The following is a 20043-nucleotide window of genomic DNA, read 5'->3' as shown; positions in this document are numbered from 1 at the left end:
CACAGCAGGCCAAGCAGCATCAGAGCAGCAGGAAGGCTGACGTTTCGCGCCTAGACCCTTCTTCAGAAAAGTGAAGCAAAAAAGTGAAGTGCTGCATTTTTTCTGAAGAAGGGTCTAGGCCCGAAACATCAGCCTTCCTGCTCCTCTGATGCTGCTTGGTCTGCTGTGTTCATCCAGCCCTACACCTTGTTATCTCAGATTCTCCAGCATCTGCAGTTCTTACTGTCTTTGTATTAGACTGGGTTTGTTTTCACTGGAGTGCAGGAGGTTGAGGGACGACCTGGTAGAAATTTCTAAGATTGTGAATGGCATAGATAGAGTGGAAAGTTTGAGGCTTTTTCCCAGAGTAGAGGGGCCAATTATAAGGGGACACTGGTTCAAGATTGTGGTGGTGGGGGGTGGGGGCGGGGGAAAGAGGAGAGAATGTTTAAAAGAGATATGCGAGGCAAGTTTTTCACACACAGGGTGGTGAGTACTTGGAATGCACTGCCAGTGGAGGTGGTGGAAGCAGACTCAATAGCAGCATTCCAGAAGCACCTGGACAAATCAATGAATAGGAAGGGAATAAAGGGATATGAATCCTGTCAGTGAAGACAGTTTTAGTATGGAAGGGCAAAATTTTTTGCTGCAGGCTTGGAGGGCTGAAGGGCCTGTTCCTGTGCTGTATTGTTTTTTGTTCTTAGTGAATTATTATCATCTAGAATTCCCCCAGATGATGCATTTAATTTGTGGAAAATTCGAAAGCCCACTGATATCTTTTATTTGTGAGAATGTGAGAATAGATAACTGTTGATGTCACGAAACAAGTTAAGATGTGGAGATGCTGGTGTGGACCAAGTCAGAAATCACATGACACAGAGTTAGAGTTCAACAGATTTATTTGAAATCACAAGCTTTTGGAGCGCTGCTCCTTCATCAGCTGGAGTGAAGAGAAGCACATAGGCACATAATTTATAGGCGGAGAGACCGAAAGATCGTACAAATGGTGTGAGTGGAGTGTCAACAGGTCGAGTAATAATTCTCTGCAGGTGATCAAAAGTGTCAAACGGTGTGAGTATAGTGTCAGCAGCTGAATAGCAAGTGAAGGGATGATCTATAATCCGACTAATTGAGGCAGAAAGATAATTACAAAAAATTAAAATAATGTGGTACTGGAAACAAACCAAATTGGTGGAATAAAATGACAGATATGAGTGTTGCGTGCCAAGGGTCTAACCAAAGTAACAACTAATCCAAAACTCTGCAAACTAATTAAGTTAGAGAGATCGTAACAAGTTATCAAGGTGATGGTGTCAAAACAGGACAGTAAAGAAGATTTTACAGATACAAAACAGTATGGTGGGGTTACATGTAGCACAGTGTAAACCCACGATCAAGGTTGAGCCGTCTTAGCGGGTACGGAACTTGGCTGTCAGTTTCTGATTGGTGACTTGGTGTTGCTGTGTAGTTCAAAGGCCGCCTTGGAGGACACTTACCCAAAGATCGAAGGCTGAATGTCCTTGACTGCTCAAGTGTTCCCCGACTAGAAGGGAACATTCCTGTCGGGCAATTGTTGCGCAGTGTCCATTCATCCATTGTTGTAGTGCCTGTGTGGTCTCACCAAGCTACCATACCATGCCTGTAGCGTATGAGGTAAACAACATTGGCTGAGTCACATGAGTATCTGCCGTGTACGTGTTGTATGGTGTTCCCTTGTGTAACAATAGTATCCATGTCAGTGATCTGACATGTTTTGCGGAGGTTGCCATGGCAGGGTTGTGTGGTGTTGTGGTCGATGTTGCCCTGAAGGCTTGGTAGTTTGCTGTTTAAGGTTGTTAGAAGGTGAGAAGTGGAGGTGTAGGGGTGATCTTGGAGAGATGTTTGTCATCGTCGATGATGTGTTGAAGGCTATGAAGAAATGTCATAGTTTCTCTGCTCCGGGGAAGTACTGTATAATGAAGGGTATACTATTGGTCATGTCCTGTGTCTGTCTTCTCAGGATGTTGTTGCGGTTTTTCACTAAAGTATGTCGGAACTGGCGATCGATGAGTTGACCATCATATTCCATTCTTATGAGGGCGTTTTTCAGCATCTTTAGGTTTCCATCACATTCCTCCTTGTCTGAACAGAGCCTGTGTATATGCAGGGCTTGTCCATAGAGGATGGCTTCTTTAACATGTTTAGGGTGGAAGCTAGAGGTGTATGTAGAAGCTAGGGTGGAAACCTTCAGGATGACATCAATACAATGCCACAAAACCCTGCCATGGCAACCTCATGCCACATCATCAACATGGATACTACCATCACGTGGGAAACACCGCCCACCATGTACATGGCAGATATTCATGCGACTTGGTCAATGTTGTCTATCTCATACGCTGCAGGCAAGGATGCCCCAAGGCATGGTATATTGGTGAGACCATGCAAACACAATTACAAAGGATGAATGCACATCATGCAATAATCGCCAGACAGGAATGTTCCCTCCTAGTCGGGAAACACTTCAGCAGTCAAGGACATTCAACTTACGATCTTCGGGTAAGCGTCAACCAAGGCGACCTTCAAGATACGCAACAACACTGAATTGCCAAGCAGAAACTGATAGCCTCGTTCTGTACCAGTGAAGACAGCCTCACCTGTGATCTTGGAGCACCATCAGCGTTCCAAAAACTTGTGATTTCAAATAAACCTGTTGGACTATAATCTGATGTCTTGTGGCTTCTGACCCGAAACAAGTTAACTGATGTTACTGTCAATAGACCATACTGGCCTTTGGTCTCCAAAGAAAAAGAAGTCACATTAGCAAGAATCAAACCATATACCAAACTGAAGTGTGTTAAAAGTGAGGCTCAAAGTACCTATTTAAGATGCAATAAAATACTTTGACCTCAAAATAGCCACATAACATGAGTGTGCTTGGCTTGTTAATACATTTAAGTTACAAAACTGAATCATTTAAACGTAAAGCAGTGTTTAGCCTTTTTAGAATCATACAGCTTAGAAGCAGGCCCTTCAGTCCACCATGTTTATGCCTACTAACAAACACCAAACTGCACTAATCCCATTTACCTGCTCGTGGACCATTGCCTACAGTGCACTGTCACTTTAAGTCCTCATCCAGATGCTTCTTAAATGTTGCGAGAGTACCTGCGTCCACCACTCTCTCAGGCAGCACGTTATAGATATCTGCCGTCTTCTGGGTGTTTTGTCAGAATGTCATTTTGTCAAGTGTTTTGCAGATCTACTGTAAACGACTCGCTCCTTGCCTTAAACTTATGTTTTCAGGCCTTAGACACAGTTGCCATGGTGAAGCAATTCTCACAATCTACTGTCTCTGTGCCTTTCATAACTCTCCATGTCTCAATCAGATCCCCACCACCCCCCACCGAGCTCCTCTGTCCCAAGGAAAACAAGCTCAGCCTGTCAAGTATTTCCTCATTACTGAGACTTTTCATCCCACACGACATCTTGGTGAATCTCCTCTGCACTCTTTCCATATTCTTGTGATAACGTGGCAACCAGAACTGCTCACTGTTCCATCTGCAGCCCAACTAATGTTTCATAAAATTGTAACAAGACTTCCTTTCCCTGATGTTCTACATCCCGGCTAATGAAGTGAAGCACCCGTATGCCTTCTTTACCACCCCTGTTTGTGCTGACGTCTTCAGGGATCTGTGGACTTGTACACCAAGGTCTCTTTGTTCCTCAGTATTCTGGAGGGACCTACTATGCGTTATGTATATCCTTCCCCTAGTTAGACCTCCCAAAATGCATCACCGTGTATTTATCAGGATTAAATTCCATCTGTCATTGCCCTGCCGAATTTACCATCTGATCATATCAAAATGTAGCCTGAGGCCACCATCCTCACCATCAACAGCACCCCAATTTTTGTGTCATCTGCAGACTTACTAATTAAACCTTCTACATTCACGTCCTAGTTTTTAATGCCCATAACAAGCAGCAAGTGTCCGAGCACTGATCCCTATACTACCTTGCTGGTCACAGGCTTTCAATTACAATAAAAACCCTGCGCAATCACCCTTTGCCTACTATTTATAAGGCAATTTTGGATCCAGTTTGTCAACTTGCCTCGGATACCACAGGCTCTAACGTTTTGGACCAGCCTTCCATATGGGACCTTGTCAAAGGCCTTATTAAGATCCATGTAAACCACATCAACTGCACTACCCTCATCATTATATTTAGTTACCTTTTCAAAAAACTCAATTAAATTAGTCAACCAGGATCTCCCTCTAACAAATCCATGCTGACTATCCCTGACCAATCCCCATCTTTCCAAGTATTGATTAATACCTGTTCTTCAGAATTTTCTCCAATAATTTCCCTATGACTGATGTTGGACTCATTGGTCTGTAATTACTTGGCCTAGCCCTTCTTCCCTTCTTGAACGAAGGAACCACATTATCTCCTCTCCAGTCATCTGGCACTTCACTTGTGGCCAGTGAAGTATTAAATATATCTGCCAGGGCACCAGCAATCTCCTTTCTTGTATCCCAGGCAGCTATGGGAGGCATCTCATCAGGCCTAGGGATTTATGCATCTGTATGCCTACTAAAATACCAGATGCCTCTTCCTTATTAGACATAACATATTCTAGAACCTCAGCTAAAATCCCCAGCTATAATGTCTTTCTCCTGTGAATGCAGATGAGAAGTATTCATTTAAGAGCTCACCCACATTTACTGGCTCCATGCACAGATTGCCCCTGTGGTCTCTAATGGGTCTCACTCTTTCCCTGGTAATCTGATCACTCTTAACATACTTATGAAAAGCTTTGTGATTTCTCATAACCCCATTTGCCAAAGATATTTTGTAGCCCCTCTTTGCTTTTCTAATTTCCTTTTTAAGCCTTCTCCTATACTCCCTATTCTTGTTTTTAATGCACTGTACCTAACATATGCTTCGTTTTTCTTCATTAAACTCTCAATGGCCTTTAGTATCCAGGGACTTGCTGCCCTAGCCCTTCACTATTAGAGGACTAGCTGGCCTTGAATTCTCACTATACTGCTTTTAAAAGACTCCCATTTTCCAAATGCAGACTTACTACGGTCTCTAACCCCAAATGCTCCCCCACTGAAACTTTGATCACTTGATCGGCTTCATTCCCTGGGATTAGGCCTAGCGCTGCGGCACCTCCAGTAGGAGTATCTACATACTGGCACTAAAGGCTCTCCTGGATGCACTTTAAAAATTTCACCCCCTCTAATTCTTTCACAGTAAGATGATCCCAGTTAATGTTAGCAAAGTTGAAGCCCCCTACAGACATAACCCTGTTTCTCTCTCATTTGCCTACACATCTACTCCTGTATTTCCCTCTGACCTTTTAAGAGGCCCGTAGTATAATCTCAGCAGTGTAATCATCCCTTTTCTCCCCCCAAACTCTACCCAGATGGCCTCATTTGGAGATTCTTACAGGACATCCTCCCCAGTGATTTATTAACATTCAAATCACCCATATTACTTAGGAGACTAATTTATATAAAAGCAAGCCCTGGTTAGTTTTTTCAGTTTCAGATTTTTGGGTTGGTTGATTTCTCGTCAGTCTATTGTTGTAGTTTTATTAAGTATTTGTCGGTTATTCTTAGGTCCAGCCTGTAAACTCTGCTCCAATGCCAGTGTCTTTGTCCAGCTCAGAGTATCAGTTCCAGACCACAGGTACTAGTAACCCAATGCCGCCACCTCCTCAGCCACAAAAGAGACGTTTCACTGAAGAAAGAGCAGCAAATTCACCAGAAGACCTTCTTGGATACCGGGTAGGTATACTCACAATGCGTGAGTTTAGAAAAAGCCACTGATACGTTGCACCAAATAATTAATTGCATTAGGATCTGATAGGTGATGCTGTAAAAGGTGAGAAGGAGCAAACTGACTGACATGCTTGTCAATGCATAATCCAACTGGACAATCCCCTTTTATTGGAAGTTGTAAGAACAGCCAAGACATGGCATATGTAATTTAAAAAAAATTCTGATGAAACTGCCAGAAGAATTCCCCAGGCTAATAATAAACAGTTAACTGCATACTTTTAAAATAAAGTATAATGTTGAATTTTGGTGAACAAATTATGCTCACTGCATGTTGTGCGGCTTTATTAATAGTTGTCTGACTGTTACGATAAGTGGCATGATGATTTCTTGTTTTTAAAAAAAGAACCAAATATAATTGAATACTTGATTAAACAATTAATCCACGAGAGTAGTCACACGTTATCTACAACTTTGATTATTCAGTGCTGTCCTAGTTAGGCAAAGCCTCAATTTTAAATTTCTGATTCTTGTTTACAAAATCAATTCAAATATTTACAAACAATATCAATACCCCTGTTTAAGAAGGGAGGAAGGCAGAAGACCGGAAACTAGGCCAGTTAGCCTGACTTTGTTAAGATTTCAGAGTCCATTATTTAAGATGAGATTGCAGAGTACTTGGAAGTGCGAGGTAAAATACAGCTGAGTCACAACAGCTACTTCAAAGAGAGGTCAAGCCTGACAAATATGGTAAAATTCTTTTGAGGAGGTAACGAGCAACTAAAATAAGGGAGAACCAATGGACATGATCTATTTGGATTTCCAGAAAGCCTTTGACAAGTGCTACAGAGAAGGTTGCTAAATAAGATAAGAGCCCAATGGTGTTAGGGGCAAGTTACAAGCATGGATAGAGGATTGACTGACTGGCTGAAGGCAGAGAGTAGGGATAAAGGGGTCTTCAGGATTGCATCTGGTGACTAGTGGCGTTCCAAAGGAGTCTGTACGTTAATGATCCGGCCAAAGGAACACAGGGCTTTACTGATAAATTTGCAGATGACACAAAGATTGGTGGAAGGGGACAGGTCATGTTGAAGAAGTGGGGAAGCTGGAAAAGGACGTAGACGGGCTAGGAGAATGGGCTAAAAAGTGGCAGATGGAATACAATATGGGCAATTGAGAGGTTATGCACTTTGGTGGGAAGAATAGAGGTGTAGACTATTTTCTAAATGGGGAAAGGCTTCAGAAATCTGAAGCACTAGGGGACTTGCGAGTTCTAGTTCAGGATTCTCTTAAGGTTAACATACAAGTTCACTTGGCAGTTAGGAAATCAAATGCAATGTTAACATTCATTTCAAGAGTGCTGGAATGCAAGAGCAGAGACGTACTGCTGAGGTTGCATAAGGCTCTGGTCAGACTGCATTCGGAATATTGTGAGCAGTCTTAGCCTCTGTATTCAAAGGAAGGATGTTCTGGCATTCAAAGGAGTCCAGAGGAAATTTACAAGACAGACCTGATGGCAGAGCCTCAAGAGTGAAGGGATGACTCTTTAGATCTGATGAGGAATTTCTTAACCCAGAGGATAACGAATTTGTGGAATTCACTGCCTCAGAGGACTGTGGAGGCCAAGTCACTGAGTGTATTTAAGACAGAGATAGGTTCTTGATCAGTAAGGGCTCTTATGGGAAGAAGGCAGGAGAATGGAGTTGAGAAACGTATGAGCCATGATCAAATGGTAGAACAGACTCGAAGGGTAGAATGGCCTAATTCTGCTCCTATATTTTATGGTCTCATCAATGACTTAATTGAGGAGAATGCATGCAGTTTATCCACAGTTGCTACGTATACAAATTTATGACACAAAATAAACTGAGAGGAGGGTGCAAAAAGGCTGCAGAGCAACATAGACAGGTTAATTGAGTGGACAAGACATAGGCAGATGGAATATAATGTTGAGAGTTGTGAAGTTATGCACTTTGGTGGGAAAAATAGATTTTTTTTTAAAGTTGAAAGATTGATAATTGTTATTTATCAGAATAACCTAAGTCCTTGGAAAATAATCTCAAAGTAAGCATGCAGATCCAGCAAGAAAATAATGGTATGCAATTTTTAATTCTATCAGTATTTGAATATGAGCATAAGGATGTCTTGCTCCAGTTATATAGTTTCTTCATGCGACTGCATCTAAAGAATCATGTACAGTTTCTGTTATTGTATCCAAGCTAAGTTTTATTTGTCTGAGGGAGTCCAACAAAATTTCATGAGACAGATTCCTGGGATATGAGGATTATAATGTCTGGAGTCAGTGTTGAGAACTCCCAGGGCAGCTCCTTGATTGTATACCACTGTACCTTGGAGAAGGACTCCGTTGCCTGGAGTTTAAACGAATAAGTATTTGCACTGAAAACATTTAACGATCTTGACAGGGAAGATGCTGGCAGGATACTTCCTGTGTCCTGGGATGGTAGAACAGTGGTCACCTCTTTAGGACTGAGATGGTGAGAGGTTTCCTTATTTAAAGGGTTGCAAATCTTTGGAATTCTTTATCCCTGATAACTGTGAATGCTTATCTTTTAAGTAATTCAAGACAGAGACTGACAGACTTTTGGATACCAATGAAGTATTGGATATGGTGGAGTTAAGGTAGTAATTTTTCGATGATTTTAATCAGTGGGGATAACAGGCTCGAAAGGCTGAACAGCTTATGGCTACTGTTGTTTCTTATGTTCTTAGGCTATCCATTCAAGTGACCTTGTCACTGTCTATCTCTCTAATCTCTATAATACAATCTTTGAAAATATGTGTACTCCTTATATTCTGACCTCTTCAAATTGTCCGATGATATCTTGATAATCATAGAATAGAATAGAATCATAAAATCCCTACAGTGTGGAAACAGGCCCTTCGGATCAACAAGTCCACGCTGACCCTTGGAACATACCACCCAGACCCATCCCCCTATAACCCATCTAATCTACACATCCCTGAACACTACGGGCAACTTAGCATGGCCAATCCACCTAGCCTGCACATCCTTGGATTGTGGGAGGAAACCCACGCGGTCACAGGGAGAATGTGCAAACTCCACACAGACAGTTGCCTGAGGGTAGAATCGAACCCGGGTCTCTGGCGCTGTGAGGCTGCAGTGCTAACCACTGAGCCATCATGCCGCCCCAATGTCACTGCCCTGGTATGTAGTGGCCCAGGACTAACTCTAGGGTTATGGACTTGAATCCCACCACAAGTTTGAATTAAGTACTAATCTTTGTGCTGACCATGAATCATAGTCAGTTGGTTCACTCCTGTCTTTTAGAGAAGAAACTGTACTGCCCATGCCTGGTCTGGCCTATATGTGATTCCAGACCTGCAGCAATCTGGTTAACTCTTAACTGTCCTTTGAAATGACCTAGAGGAAGGAGGAAACTGTTTGGACAACTTGGCATTGACCCAAGGACTGGAAATGATAATGGTAAATCCAGCCCTGTCGACCCTACAAAACCCTCCTTACCAAGGCTTGTACCGAAATTGGGAGAGCTGTCCGCAGACTATTTGCACAACAGCTTGATATTGTCTGAGAGTTACGATTGTTCGCATGACTATGTCCCAGACACTACCATTTCTATCCCTGGATTTGTCCTGTTCCACCAACAGGACAGGTCCAGCAGAGGTGACCGTGGTATACATTTGAGAGAGAATCACGTTGGCTGAGGACTGGCATCTGTAACGTTGGGAACTTAAGACGTCAGCCAAGATGGATTATCCACTTGGCACTATGATGATGGTTGTTGTGAGTTCTTCAGCCTTATCTTATGTATTCATATGCCACACTCATGTGCCTAACATTGAGGATGTAGATACGTGTGGAGCATCCTCCTCTCGTGAGTTGTTTAGTTGTCCACAACCATTCAAGACTTGACATGCCAGGACTGTAGAGCTTGGATCTGATCCATTGGTTGTGGAATTGCTTAACTCTGTCTGTCACTTGCTGCTTGTGCTGTTGGGACATTGATAATTCTGTTTGTAGCTTCACTAGGTTGACATCTCATTTTTAGGCATGTCTAGTGCGGCTGTTGGCATGCCCTCCTGCACTCTTGTTTGGGCCAGAGTTGATCCCGTCTTGATAAATATATTATAGTGGGGGATATGCCAGGCAATGAGATTGCAAGATGTGTTGGTGTACGATTCTGCCACTGTTGATGTCCGACAGCACCCTCATGGATGCCCACTCCTGAGTAGCTTGCGAGCTGCCCTACAGATTGGTGTGGAACAGTCCAAAAAGATGTTTTGACTAGACTGAGTCTGCAGCAAGTGGTGAGGGAGAAGCATACTTGACCTTATCCTCGCCAATCTGCCTTTCGCAGATGCAACTGATCTAAACCGTTTCGGTAACAGTGACCACCAAGGAGACCAAATCCTAGCTTCACATTGAGAATGTCCTCCACCATGCTGTGTGGCATTATCACTGTGCTAAATGAGACAGGCTTTAAACAGATCTAGTAACTCGAATACTCTTGACAAGTGTTGGAAGGTGTCATCAATAGTGCTACCGAGCAGAACCTGCTCAGCAATAACCTACTCACTACTGCCCAGTTTGGGTTCTGCTAGGACCACTCATTTGAATTGGAGAGGTGAGTTGATGGTGACTGCCTTTGACATCAAGTTTGCATTTGACCAAGCGTAGCATCAAAGAGCTCTAGCAAAGTTGGGGTGGGGGAGAAACTCTGTGCTGGTTGGAGACATACCTGGCACATAGGTAGGTGTTTGTGGTTGTTGCAGGAGAGTCATCTCAGCTCCAGGCACTTCTGCAGAGTTCCTCGGTGAAGAGTCCTACGTACAGCCATCTTCAACTGTTTCATTGACTTCTCTCCATTGTAAGGTCAGAAATGGGGATGTTTGCTAATGATTACACAATGTTCAGCACCATTCGTGACTCCTCATACTGAAGCAGTCCATCTCTGAGTGCAGCAAGAACTGGACAGTATCCAGGTTTTGGCTAAAAAGTGGCAAATAACATTCTTGCCACACAAATACCAGGCAGTGACCATTTCTAATAAGTTCCAATTTAGCTTCCAGCCCTTGACATTCAATCATGCTACCACCACTGAATCCCCTACTATCAATGTCCTGGGGTTACCATTGGCCAGAAACTAATATCTCCAAGAATACACTAAACTTGCCTGGATGGGTGTATCCAGGCAAGACTTGAGGTTCATTGTTATTCGGGTCAATGCACATTTGATTGTTGCTCCATCCAGCACCAAAGCATAGCGACAGCAATGTATACCATCTACAAAATGCACTGCAGGAAATCAAGATTCCCTTGACCGTTTTGAAGGACAAGATTAGCAGATCTGTGGGTACACCTACCAAGCCCTAGTCCAAGCCCCACAGCATCCTGATTTAGAAGTTTATCACCATTCCTTTACTGTTACTGGGTCATAATCCTGGAACTCCTACCCTAATTGCACTGTGTATTTACCAAGTCCAAAGGTTTATAGCTGTTCAAGAATGTAGCAGTGTAAGGATGTGCAAGAGTTTTTGGCCGAGCCAGCAATGCCCACATGCCATGAATGAATTTTTTTAAAAAGTCAGCTGTGCTTTTATCAGTTGCTGGGGCCCATGCTCTTGATTTCCTCCTAGATCTCTCCATATTCTGTTTTCCTTGTTTTCAGCAGTTAAAACCTACTTCTTCAGCCAGTGTGGTTGAGAGAAAATGTATTTGCTATTGCTCCAATTAAGCACCTAGGGCTTTTTTTTTCTTCAGTGTGTTAAAAAAAATTGTATAAATGCGAGTTCATTGATTATGGCTAGAAATTGTCTTTTAAATATGAAACATTTAAAAATGCATTCCTATTTCCTCTGCTGTCAGCACAGTATAGTGATAGATCATGACCTTTCCTCCTGAGAAACCACTTAGTTGTTTTTAAGTTCAATATGTGCTCGCCGTTTATGGAGAGTTATTATAAAATCATTGAATATCCAAACTTTTCCAAATTTGATTTTTAATTAAACTCATTTTATAATTAGACTGATTCAAATGTGAATTTTAATTTTTCAGTCGTATAAGGATGACTACTTTGTGAGATGTTATTTGTTCATAATCGGAATTTTTTGTGTTATTTTTGGCAAAACTTTATGGTATGTTATTCTAATGTACATTATAAGTAACTGATTATTTCACATTTGTGAACTCACTGGAGGATTGAGAAGGTGAGGTAGCTTTATAACTGTGCTGCACTTGCTGGTAGTAACCTCCCATATTAAAGTCATGCAGTAGTGTGTTCTACTTTGCTGCAGCACGTCATTGTTGCTAAAGCACATCACTACTGCGTACACTGTTTAGTAAAAAGTATTAGGCATAGACCAGAAAAGGTTATTGGATCCATCAAACTCATCTTTTACAAAGGTCATGCATTAATATTTCTGGATTTCACATTTACTTTGAGAAATAAATTTATTCATGGAAAATTGAGTAATATTGGAGCCTATCTGGTTTTCACTCTTACCACCATCAGCATTAAATTTGTATAGTTTTGGCAGTTTACAAGTCATTGTATTCTATGGCGTTTTCAGTTATCCTCTCTTCATAATCCTAATTTAAATATTTTAATTGTTCATCTTCAAGTTAACCTGCATAGTATTACTGTTTTAGGTGAACATCTGTTTTGAAATTACAGAATGGTTACAGCAAGGGGTTAGCCAGTTGGCCTGTCATGTCCATACTGGCTCACAAGCAATTTGGCTGATTCTATTCCCTTGTCCTTTCTCAATAGTCCTGCGAGACTTTTCTCTACAGTTAATTATCCAATATCCTCTGAAAGCCTAGACTGAATACCAGATACTAAGCACTCACTGTATAAAATCATGTCGACTTTAGTTCTTTGTCGGTCACTATAAGTCTTTGGTTCTTAGCACTTCTACCAGTAAGAATAATTTCCCCTTTTCTACTCTTGAAGTTCCAGATCTTGAGTTCTGTCAAATCTCATATTCATTTTCTCTTCTCCAAGGGGAACAGCTCCACATTTTCCACTCTATCCATTTAATGCATGCCCCTCTTTCCTGGAACCGCCCCCTCTCTAAAGTCTTCACATCCATTATAAATGTTCAGAATTGGACACAGTGCTCAGCTGAGACCAAGCCAGGCTTTTTACAAAGGTGTAGCATGCTTGCTAATTACTCTCTGTCCCTGTTTATAAAACCCAGGACTTCCGATTAACCTCTCTCTCAAGCAGCCTTGCCATTTTCAATGATTTATGCATCTATATTCTGAGGCCTCTGTTTATTTATATATTGTCTTTGTTTAGATAGATTATATAAACTCTTTATATTCAGTACTGTTGGGGAAGATATTTGCATTTTATCATGTTTGCTTATTACATTCCCATTATTTAGTTCTATGCTCAAAATCCAAATTGAATGACTTGTTTGCACCAACAGTATCTATTCTTCTCAAGATCTTGAATTGGGATCATCCTCAAATTTGTCAGACATCTTTTGTAGTTAGAGACTATTCACCAAATTTCAAAAAAAACACCCAGAAAGTTGTTCTCCTCAGACAGAATCTTCCAAACCCACGACCACTTCCATCTAGAAGAACAAGGGCAGCTGATACATGGGAATTCCACCACCTGCAAGCTCCCCTTCAAGCCACTCACCATTCTGACTTGGAAACATGCCCCTTAGCATTTCACGAACGTAAAGGATCCCATACCCAAAACCAGTGTAATGTACAAAATACCATTCAAGGACTGTGAGAAACACTATATAGGCCAAAACAGAAGAAAACCGACAATACAAGATACACGAACACCAACTAGCCACTAAGAGACACGACCAATTCTCACTTGTCTCGCTACACACGGATAAAGAGGGACACAAATTTGACTGGGACAACACATCCATAATTGCACAAGGCAAACAGATATGCTGGGGAATTCCTGGAGGCCTGGTACTCTAACCAAAACTCCATCAACAAACACATTGAATTCGACCCAGTGTACAAGCCACTGAGAAACAGAACCAGGAGAAACAGAACACCCCAACAAACTGAGGCATATAAATAACAAGTGGGACAGAACACTAGCGCTTCACCGGAGGTGCACTGACGATGTTACCTAGCAGGGTGACGAAATGTTTGCAACCAAACCCACCAGTTTGGTGAGCAAGTCTACAACCTCATCCACAACCTGAGCTACAAATATTCTCTATCTTCTTATGGCTAACAACTCCAAACCTGGCAACAACCTATTAAACCTCTTTTGCACCCTGTTCAGAGCCTTCACGTCCTTCCTATAGTGTAGCGACCTGAACTGCACACAGTACTCCAAATGCGGCCTAACTAAATTTTTATGCTCTGTCTTATAATCTGTTAAATTAATCTTCTGTATCAGGGTAGGGAAGAACATGCTACTTTTTAACAAATGAGATGTACGTTCAAAATTTTTGGATTCTTAATAAATAAGACACTGGTTGTTAGAATTTTAAAAGCATGCCATTAGCTGTTTTGTATGTTTGTTCACCCATTCAATCAACAATGACCATGTAAAGCCAGGACCAGAGCCCATGCTGATTCTGAAGACCAACTTCTGAAGGGCTCTAGAATCCTGTTTGCATTAAAAAAAAGTTAATATTGGTATACGTTAGTCGTAATCGAATTTGTTTTGTACTTTCTGTGCAATCACGCCTGTTGATTTCTGTGGCCTTTTTTCTACTCATAGCACGGACCATTTCACTTGACTAATCTAGGTACTAGGAGCAGTCAGGATATGGGATCTGGGATGAAGATAGCTGCTGATTCTGACCTCTTTGGAAGAGGAAGAGAAAGGTAAGTAGTTTCCTTTTATCATTTGGAAGGTGTCATTCATTTTAGACTGTTAACTTATAGGAGCTAATTATTTCTGGCCATGATGTTCAGGGGCAGGGCTTAATGAAGCAAGTTTAACATCATCCAGAGACTTTCAGAGCTCTCTTTGATGGGTGGATCAAAGCTTCCACCTCTTTTTAAGATCAGGCTCATTATAGCCATGACAGTGTCATATTTTGAGAATATTTCTCGCCTCTTGCCTTTTCGTCACATGAACATTTGAAGCTGTATGGACAAACAATACAATGTGACATTTCCCTGACCCCTTGTTGATCACAGGTTTCATGGGGTCTCTGTAGATATAAGGCAATCCATGCCACACAATGTATTGCAGATAGTATGTAAACTAAAACCTTAAGATTCAACCAAGCAACGAGGTAAGGCATTTAAAAAGTTTAAACTAGTGCTGTCACTAAGGACATTCAGATGTAATCAAGAATTGCCTATTTGTAGTTGTACAGTAGAAAAGGATTTTAAAATTATCTCACATTTCCCATCGTCATCATCACAGACATAAGAATCTGCCAAGGGTTGAACCTGTGCTGGATTTGTAAATAGCTCAGCATTACAGGTTTTGGTCCTCAGCCTGGTATGCACTTTTGATGAATACTGCTATCGAGGACATCCAGACCTAACCTTTATGCTTTATGCTAATTAAAAGTGGTTGAACACCTGGTGAACAAAGTGAGCTTGAAAGTATAATTGCATAATTTGAATTCCAGTGACGAGTTGGAATGCAGTATTCTTATTTTAGAAGACATTCTTGTCTATCAGCAGAATTGGCAGTTTCTAGCTATGCTGAATTGAGAAGTTTTAGCTCTGTTTTATTTTTCTGTATCATAGTATCTCATGAATCACTAATATTACAGGGTGTCTGGGGAGGAGGGTGAACAGCCAGTACTTGGTCCATGTTGGTACAAATCACATAGGTAGAAAGAAGGATGTGGTCCTGCAGCCAGAATTTGGGGCGCTAGGTGGGAACTTAACAAGCAAAATCTCAAAAATATATTTCCATAGATTACTTGCAGTAAGTTGTATAAACATGAGTTCAAAGCTGATGAATGTTTGGCCGGATATAATAGGAAGGGCTTTGGATTCTTGAGACATTTATGGGTTAGGTGAATTGTGGGACTGTTATTGCAAAAAGTTCGGGTTGGGGTAGGGTTTAAGCTAATCTGGTCAAGAAAGAGATAGCATCAGAGAGGAATAGCAAATCACACAGAATACTGCAAGATGGTTAGTACAGAAATATTTAAGAGGTGTGATCAGAGTAAGGGCAAAATGTAATTAAGTTTATATGAGGGTTACTGTACATGTATGTAACTGCATGGAGTGTGGTAAGTAAGATTGATGCTAATTGGCATCTAAAAATGTGGTTTTGTGGCTATAAGAGAGACCTCGCTTAAAGACGAGCAAGACTCAAGTGTTAAATATTCCTGATGGAAGACGTTCAGGAAAATTAAAAGCAGGAAATGTGAGGGGTGGCAGTATTGATTAATGAAAGCTTTACAGTGCTGGAGAAAGCGAAAGCCCCAAAGGGGCCAAAGATAAAATCTATTTGACTAGAACTAAAGGAAATGAAAATAGTGCAGTTGCATTGCGTTATATATAGGCCATCGACTAGTGGCAAGGCTGTAGAGGGGCAAATTAACAAGGAACTTTTAAAGAGGTGCAAAAACTATAGGGTAGTTACAATGGCGATTTTCATTACTACTATCCCAGTGTGTAATCAGTGTATTTTCAGTCCCAAAAGAAAGGTGCTGGTAGGCATAGTTTTGGAAATAAGGTGGACCAGGTGGCTCATATTTAAATAGTAACACCGTAAGGTTAAAGCTGACTATGAAAAAGAACAAAGAACAGTTCAGAACAAGGATAATTAACTTCACTGGGACAAGAACAGATCTGGGCTGAATCATTTGTGAAAGATTCGTAGGAAAATCAGCAGCTTGACAACGGTCTGCCTTCAAAGAAGTGGTATTTCAAACACAGTTGAGACATACTGTTCAAAAGCAATGAGTAGGGCAAACAAAGCCAGAACCCATTGAATGACAAAAGAAATGTAAATTAAAGCAAGGAAGAAAAAGTATGCTTATGACACATGTCAAGTAGAACGGACAGTTGAGAACCAGTTTGAATATAGAGGGTTTAAAGGAGAGGTGAATAAACATTATAAAAAAAAGTTGTGAGAGTATGAAAACAGCAGTAACAAGGTGTCGAACCAATTAGGGACCAAAAAGGAATTTATTCAAAGGCAGAAAGCATTACAAAGATTGCAGAAAAGATTCATGGGAATGTTCTGGGGTGAGGAACTTCAGTTATGCAGCAGATTGCAGAAGATGGTATGGTATTTCATGGAGAAATGGAGATTTGCTGGAGGTATGTAAAATAATGAGGAGCCTGGATGGAGTAGATGGTTGGAAACTGAAACGATAAACCATGAAAGGGCACAGATTGAAAGTAATTGGAAAAAAAGTAAAAGTGACATGAGGGAGAATATTTTCAGTCAGCAAGTGGTTATGTTCTAGAAAGCACTGCTTGAAATTATAGTGGAGTTGGCAGATTCAATTGAAGTATTCATAGGTGACAAGCAAGATTTTACGCAGATAAGAGGATGTGGGACAGTGGTAAGGATGATGGTCTAAAGGATGGATTTAGACAGATTAAGTGCATGGGCAAAATCTTTAAATATAAAGTATAATGTGGGAGAATGTGAGGTTATGCGCTTTGACAGGAAGATTGGAAGAGCTGAATATTATTTCAATAGATCACACCTAGAATAGACCTCTTAACTAAGGAAAGATGTACACTCCAAAACTCTTCGTAATGCATACTCTTATCTCCCCAGCTGAATTATAACAGGAATAATTTGTTTTAATGACCCTTTGAAAGTAGCAAGGAACTAATGTCTACCTTCTAAATGTCTTGTTTTATGACTTCACTTTTTCAGAAACTAATTCATGTGGTATTCACGTAATATCATAAATATTCTCAGCTTCAAGACTGTTGTGGCTTGCTAAACAACACTAGAAATGTCAGTGTACTAAAATAACTTCAGTAGAATAAGCAGCTGTAACTTTTTATTTGTTCCATTTCTACTTGACTAGTTCCTGTGTTGCCTATATTTCTATCTTTATCACACGAAATAGTTGTAGGAACCTCCTGTAGATCCATTGAAGCAGGATGCCACACATGAAAAATAATGCACTTACCCAAGTTCAGTACAAATGTGTTCACATTCTGTTTTTTGTAAAGATCTTCCTTCAGAATGTGTGACATTATGGAAGTGTACAACTTTTAGTTTTTCATGAGTTATGCAATACCAATGAAGTACAGTATTTAATGGGTCTACAGTAATCCTGCACTAACAGGAAGAAAGCTTGTAACAAATAGCACCATGCATTGTTGTAATCAAATATTTGAAGAGTCTAATGGTTCTTATTTTGTACCTCACAGGCAGCTGATGCCCTTGCTGTCCAACCATGGAGATCATTCTGAAATGCCAAAGACCTCGATGCAAATGTTGCATGCCTTAAACATGCAAGGTGAGGACCTTCCACACTTCCATCCACTAAATCATGATAACACTTTAATGATCTATGTTATACTCTTTACAGGATTATGCAAGATTAGTCTTTCAAGTATGTGAATAACCTTTTCCTTACTAATTTTCTCATCTTGTCCCTATTCTTATGAAAGGAATAGTATGGGCTAAAGTACAGGCGCTTGGGTTTACAAGTTACTTCTCCATCTTAAGCTTAGATTGTAATTGTTGACTGGTTAATTCATCATTAAAGCCTGACCGTATCGTCAAGGCATCCAGATGCATTTAAATTTGAAAGTTGCTACTGCATGATAATAAGTGGGAAGCATACTGGACTTTTCTGTCTTCACAAACCCTTCATCTTTCTTTGTCCTTCATCCAGTGATGCTGAGGTCACCTGTACATTTGTTGCCTTAGTTGAGATCAGCAACCTTACCTGGAACTTTACTTGCTGAGTTATGAATGCGTGATATTAAATTTTAAATTTTCATGATTAGAAATATACTCCATAAGGTAAGTTAAACTTGCTATTCAGGCAGTATGTAAGCGTTCAATGCATGATGTGACCTTTCCTACACAGATAACTGGCAAAATACAAAACTCTTGGTTTTCCTACAGTATATTCCTGTGTATGCAATAGATTGTTTAAAAAAAGGATGAAGGATGCTTCAGTGGTATGATGTCAGAAATTATCTTTTTTTCATGCATTTCTCCTTGGAATAATGTTTCTCCTTCTATCTGGAACTGTTCCAGTATGGTTTCCGCTTATATGGGAGTTGGAGTAACTAACAGGCTCCATTGACTAATCTTCAGATAGCCAACTGCCTTTGGGTTAACTTCTAGCCGTGAAACCATTGCTGGATATGCCAACTCAGTATTTGGAACCAATTCTACATATCATTGAGTGCCCCCTATTGTTGGGCTACCTTCAATATATCAAGCAGGCATAAAATGACAGGTACCCATGTGTGAGATTGCATGCGGTAGATTACAAAAGAACACAAATAGGGTAGTCTGTCTTGCCTCTAGAGTTGGCTCAACCATATAATAAGTTAATGGCTGATCTTCAACTCTACTTTTCTCGCCCAATCTCAATAATCCTTGATTTCTTTCAAAGATTCAGAACGCTCTGAGTGAAGAAGTTGCTCCTCATTTCAGCCCAAGATAGCCAAACCTTTTTATTTAGACTGAATTTTAGACTCGAGAAAGAGGAAACAGTCTTTCACCATCTATCCTATCAAAATTTTGTTTCAATGAGAAGTTTTCCTTTGACAAGTACTTGGGTTTTCATTAGCAAAGGAAATTTAGCAAAGGTATAACTGGTTGATTTGAGTTTTAACCAATAGTTTTAATGTCTCTCATTTCTGCTCGTGATGATGTAAATAGTTAATGGGAAAGCAAGTGCATCACAATTTTGACCACAAGAAAACATTGATGCATTGTCAGGTGAAGGAGCAACTCTCAGTATGTTAAATAAAACCACTGGCTGCACTTTTCAATCAAATTTTAAGGGAAGCTCTCATCCAAATGTGAAATTTCAGTAAGCTGAAAATTGATTGATGTTCAAATTGATAAATGAGATAAATTGATGAGTACCACTAATATGTAGGAATGTAAGAGCAGGTGTTCAGCCCCTTGAGCCTGATTTGGAATTCAGTTAGATCATGGCTAAGCTGTGGCCTAACTCCACATTCCTGTTTTTAGCCCATATCCCTTCGATAAATTTTTTGATCAGAAAATGTATGATGTTAGATTTTAAATTAGCAGCTGATCTAGCATTCACTGCTGTTTGTGGAAGAGTTCCACAAACATCCACTACCCTTTGTATGTAGAGGTGCTTCTGATTATCTCTCCTGAATGGTCTGTCCATTCTGCCTGGTTCTAGAATTTCCAGT

General features: G+C 40.6%; 1 protein-coding gene and 1 non-coding gene across 3 annotated transcripts in view; both read left to right on the top strand.

The window, feature by feature from the left end:
• The window catches only part of LOC109920026 (KH homology domain-containing protein 4-like), a 67627-nt gene that overhangs the window by 45464 nt on the left and 2120 nt on the right, over window positions 1-20043 (top strand). The window contains exons 11-13 of one of the 2 annotated variants that reach the window (XM_020520047.2): window positions 5589-5756; window positions 14462-14568; window positions 18061-18149. In XM_020520047.2, coding sequence (XP_020375636.1) covers window positions 5589-5756; window positions 14462-14568; window positions 18061-18149 — 364 coding nt within the window. The remainder of the gene's footprint in view (window positions 1-5588; window positions 5757-14461; window positions 14569-18060; window positions 18150-20043) is intronic. The other variant, XM_048619363.1, reaches the window with a different exon arrangement.
• LOC125482871 lies at window positions 11940-12083 on the top strand. Its single transcript, XR_007261840.1, has one exon. It is a non-coding gene; the product is annotated as a small nucleolar RNA SNORA47 (small nucleolar RNA).

The sequence above is a fragment of the Rhincodon typus genome, chromosome 3 (genome assembly GCF_021869965.1).
Source record: "Rhincodon typus isolate 14 chromosome 3, sRhiTyp1.1, whole genome shotgun sequence".
NCBI lineage: Eukaryota > Metazoa > Chordata > Chondrichthyes > Orectolobiformes > Rhincodontidae > Rhincodon > Rhincodon typus.
The sequence above is the reverse complement of the archived record's forward strand: the minus strand, read 5'-3'. Positions and strand labels throughout refer to the sequence as shown.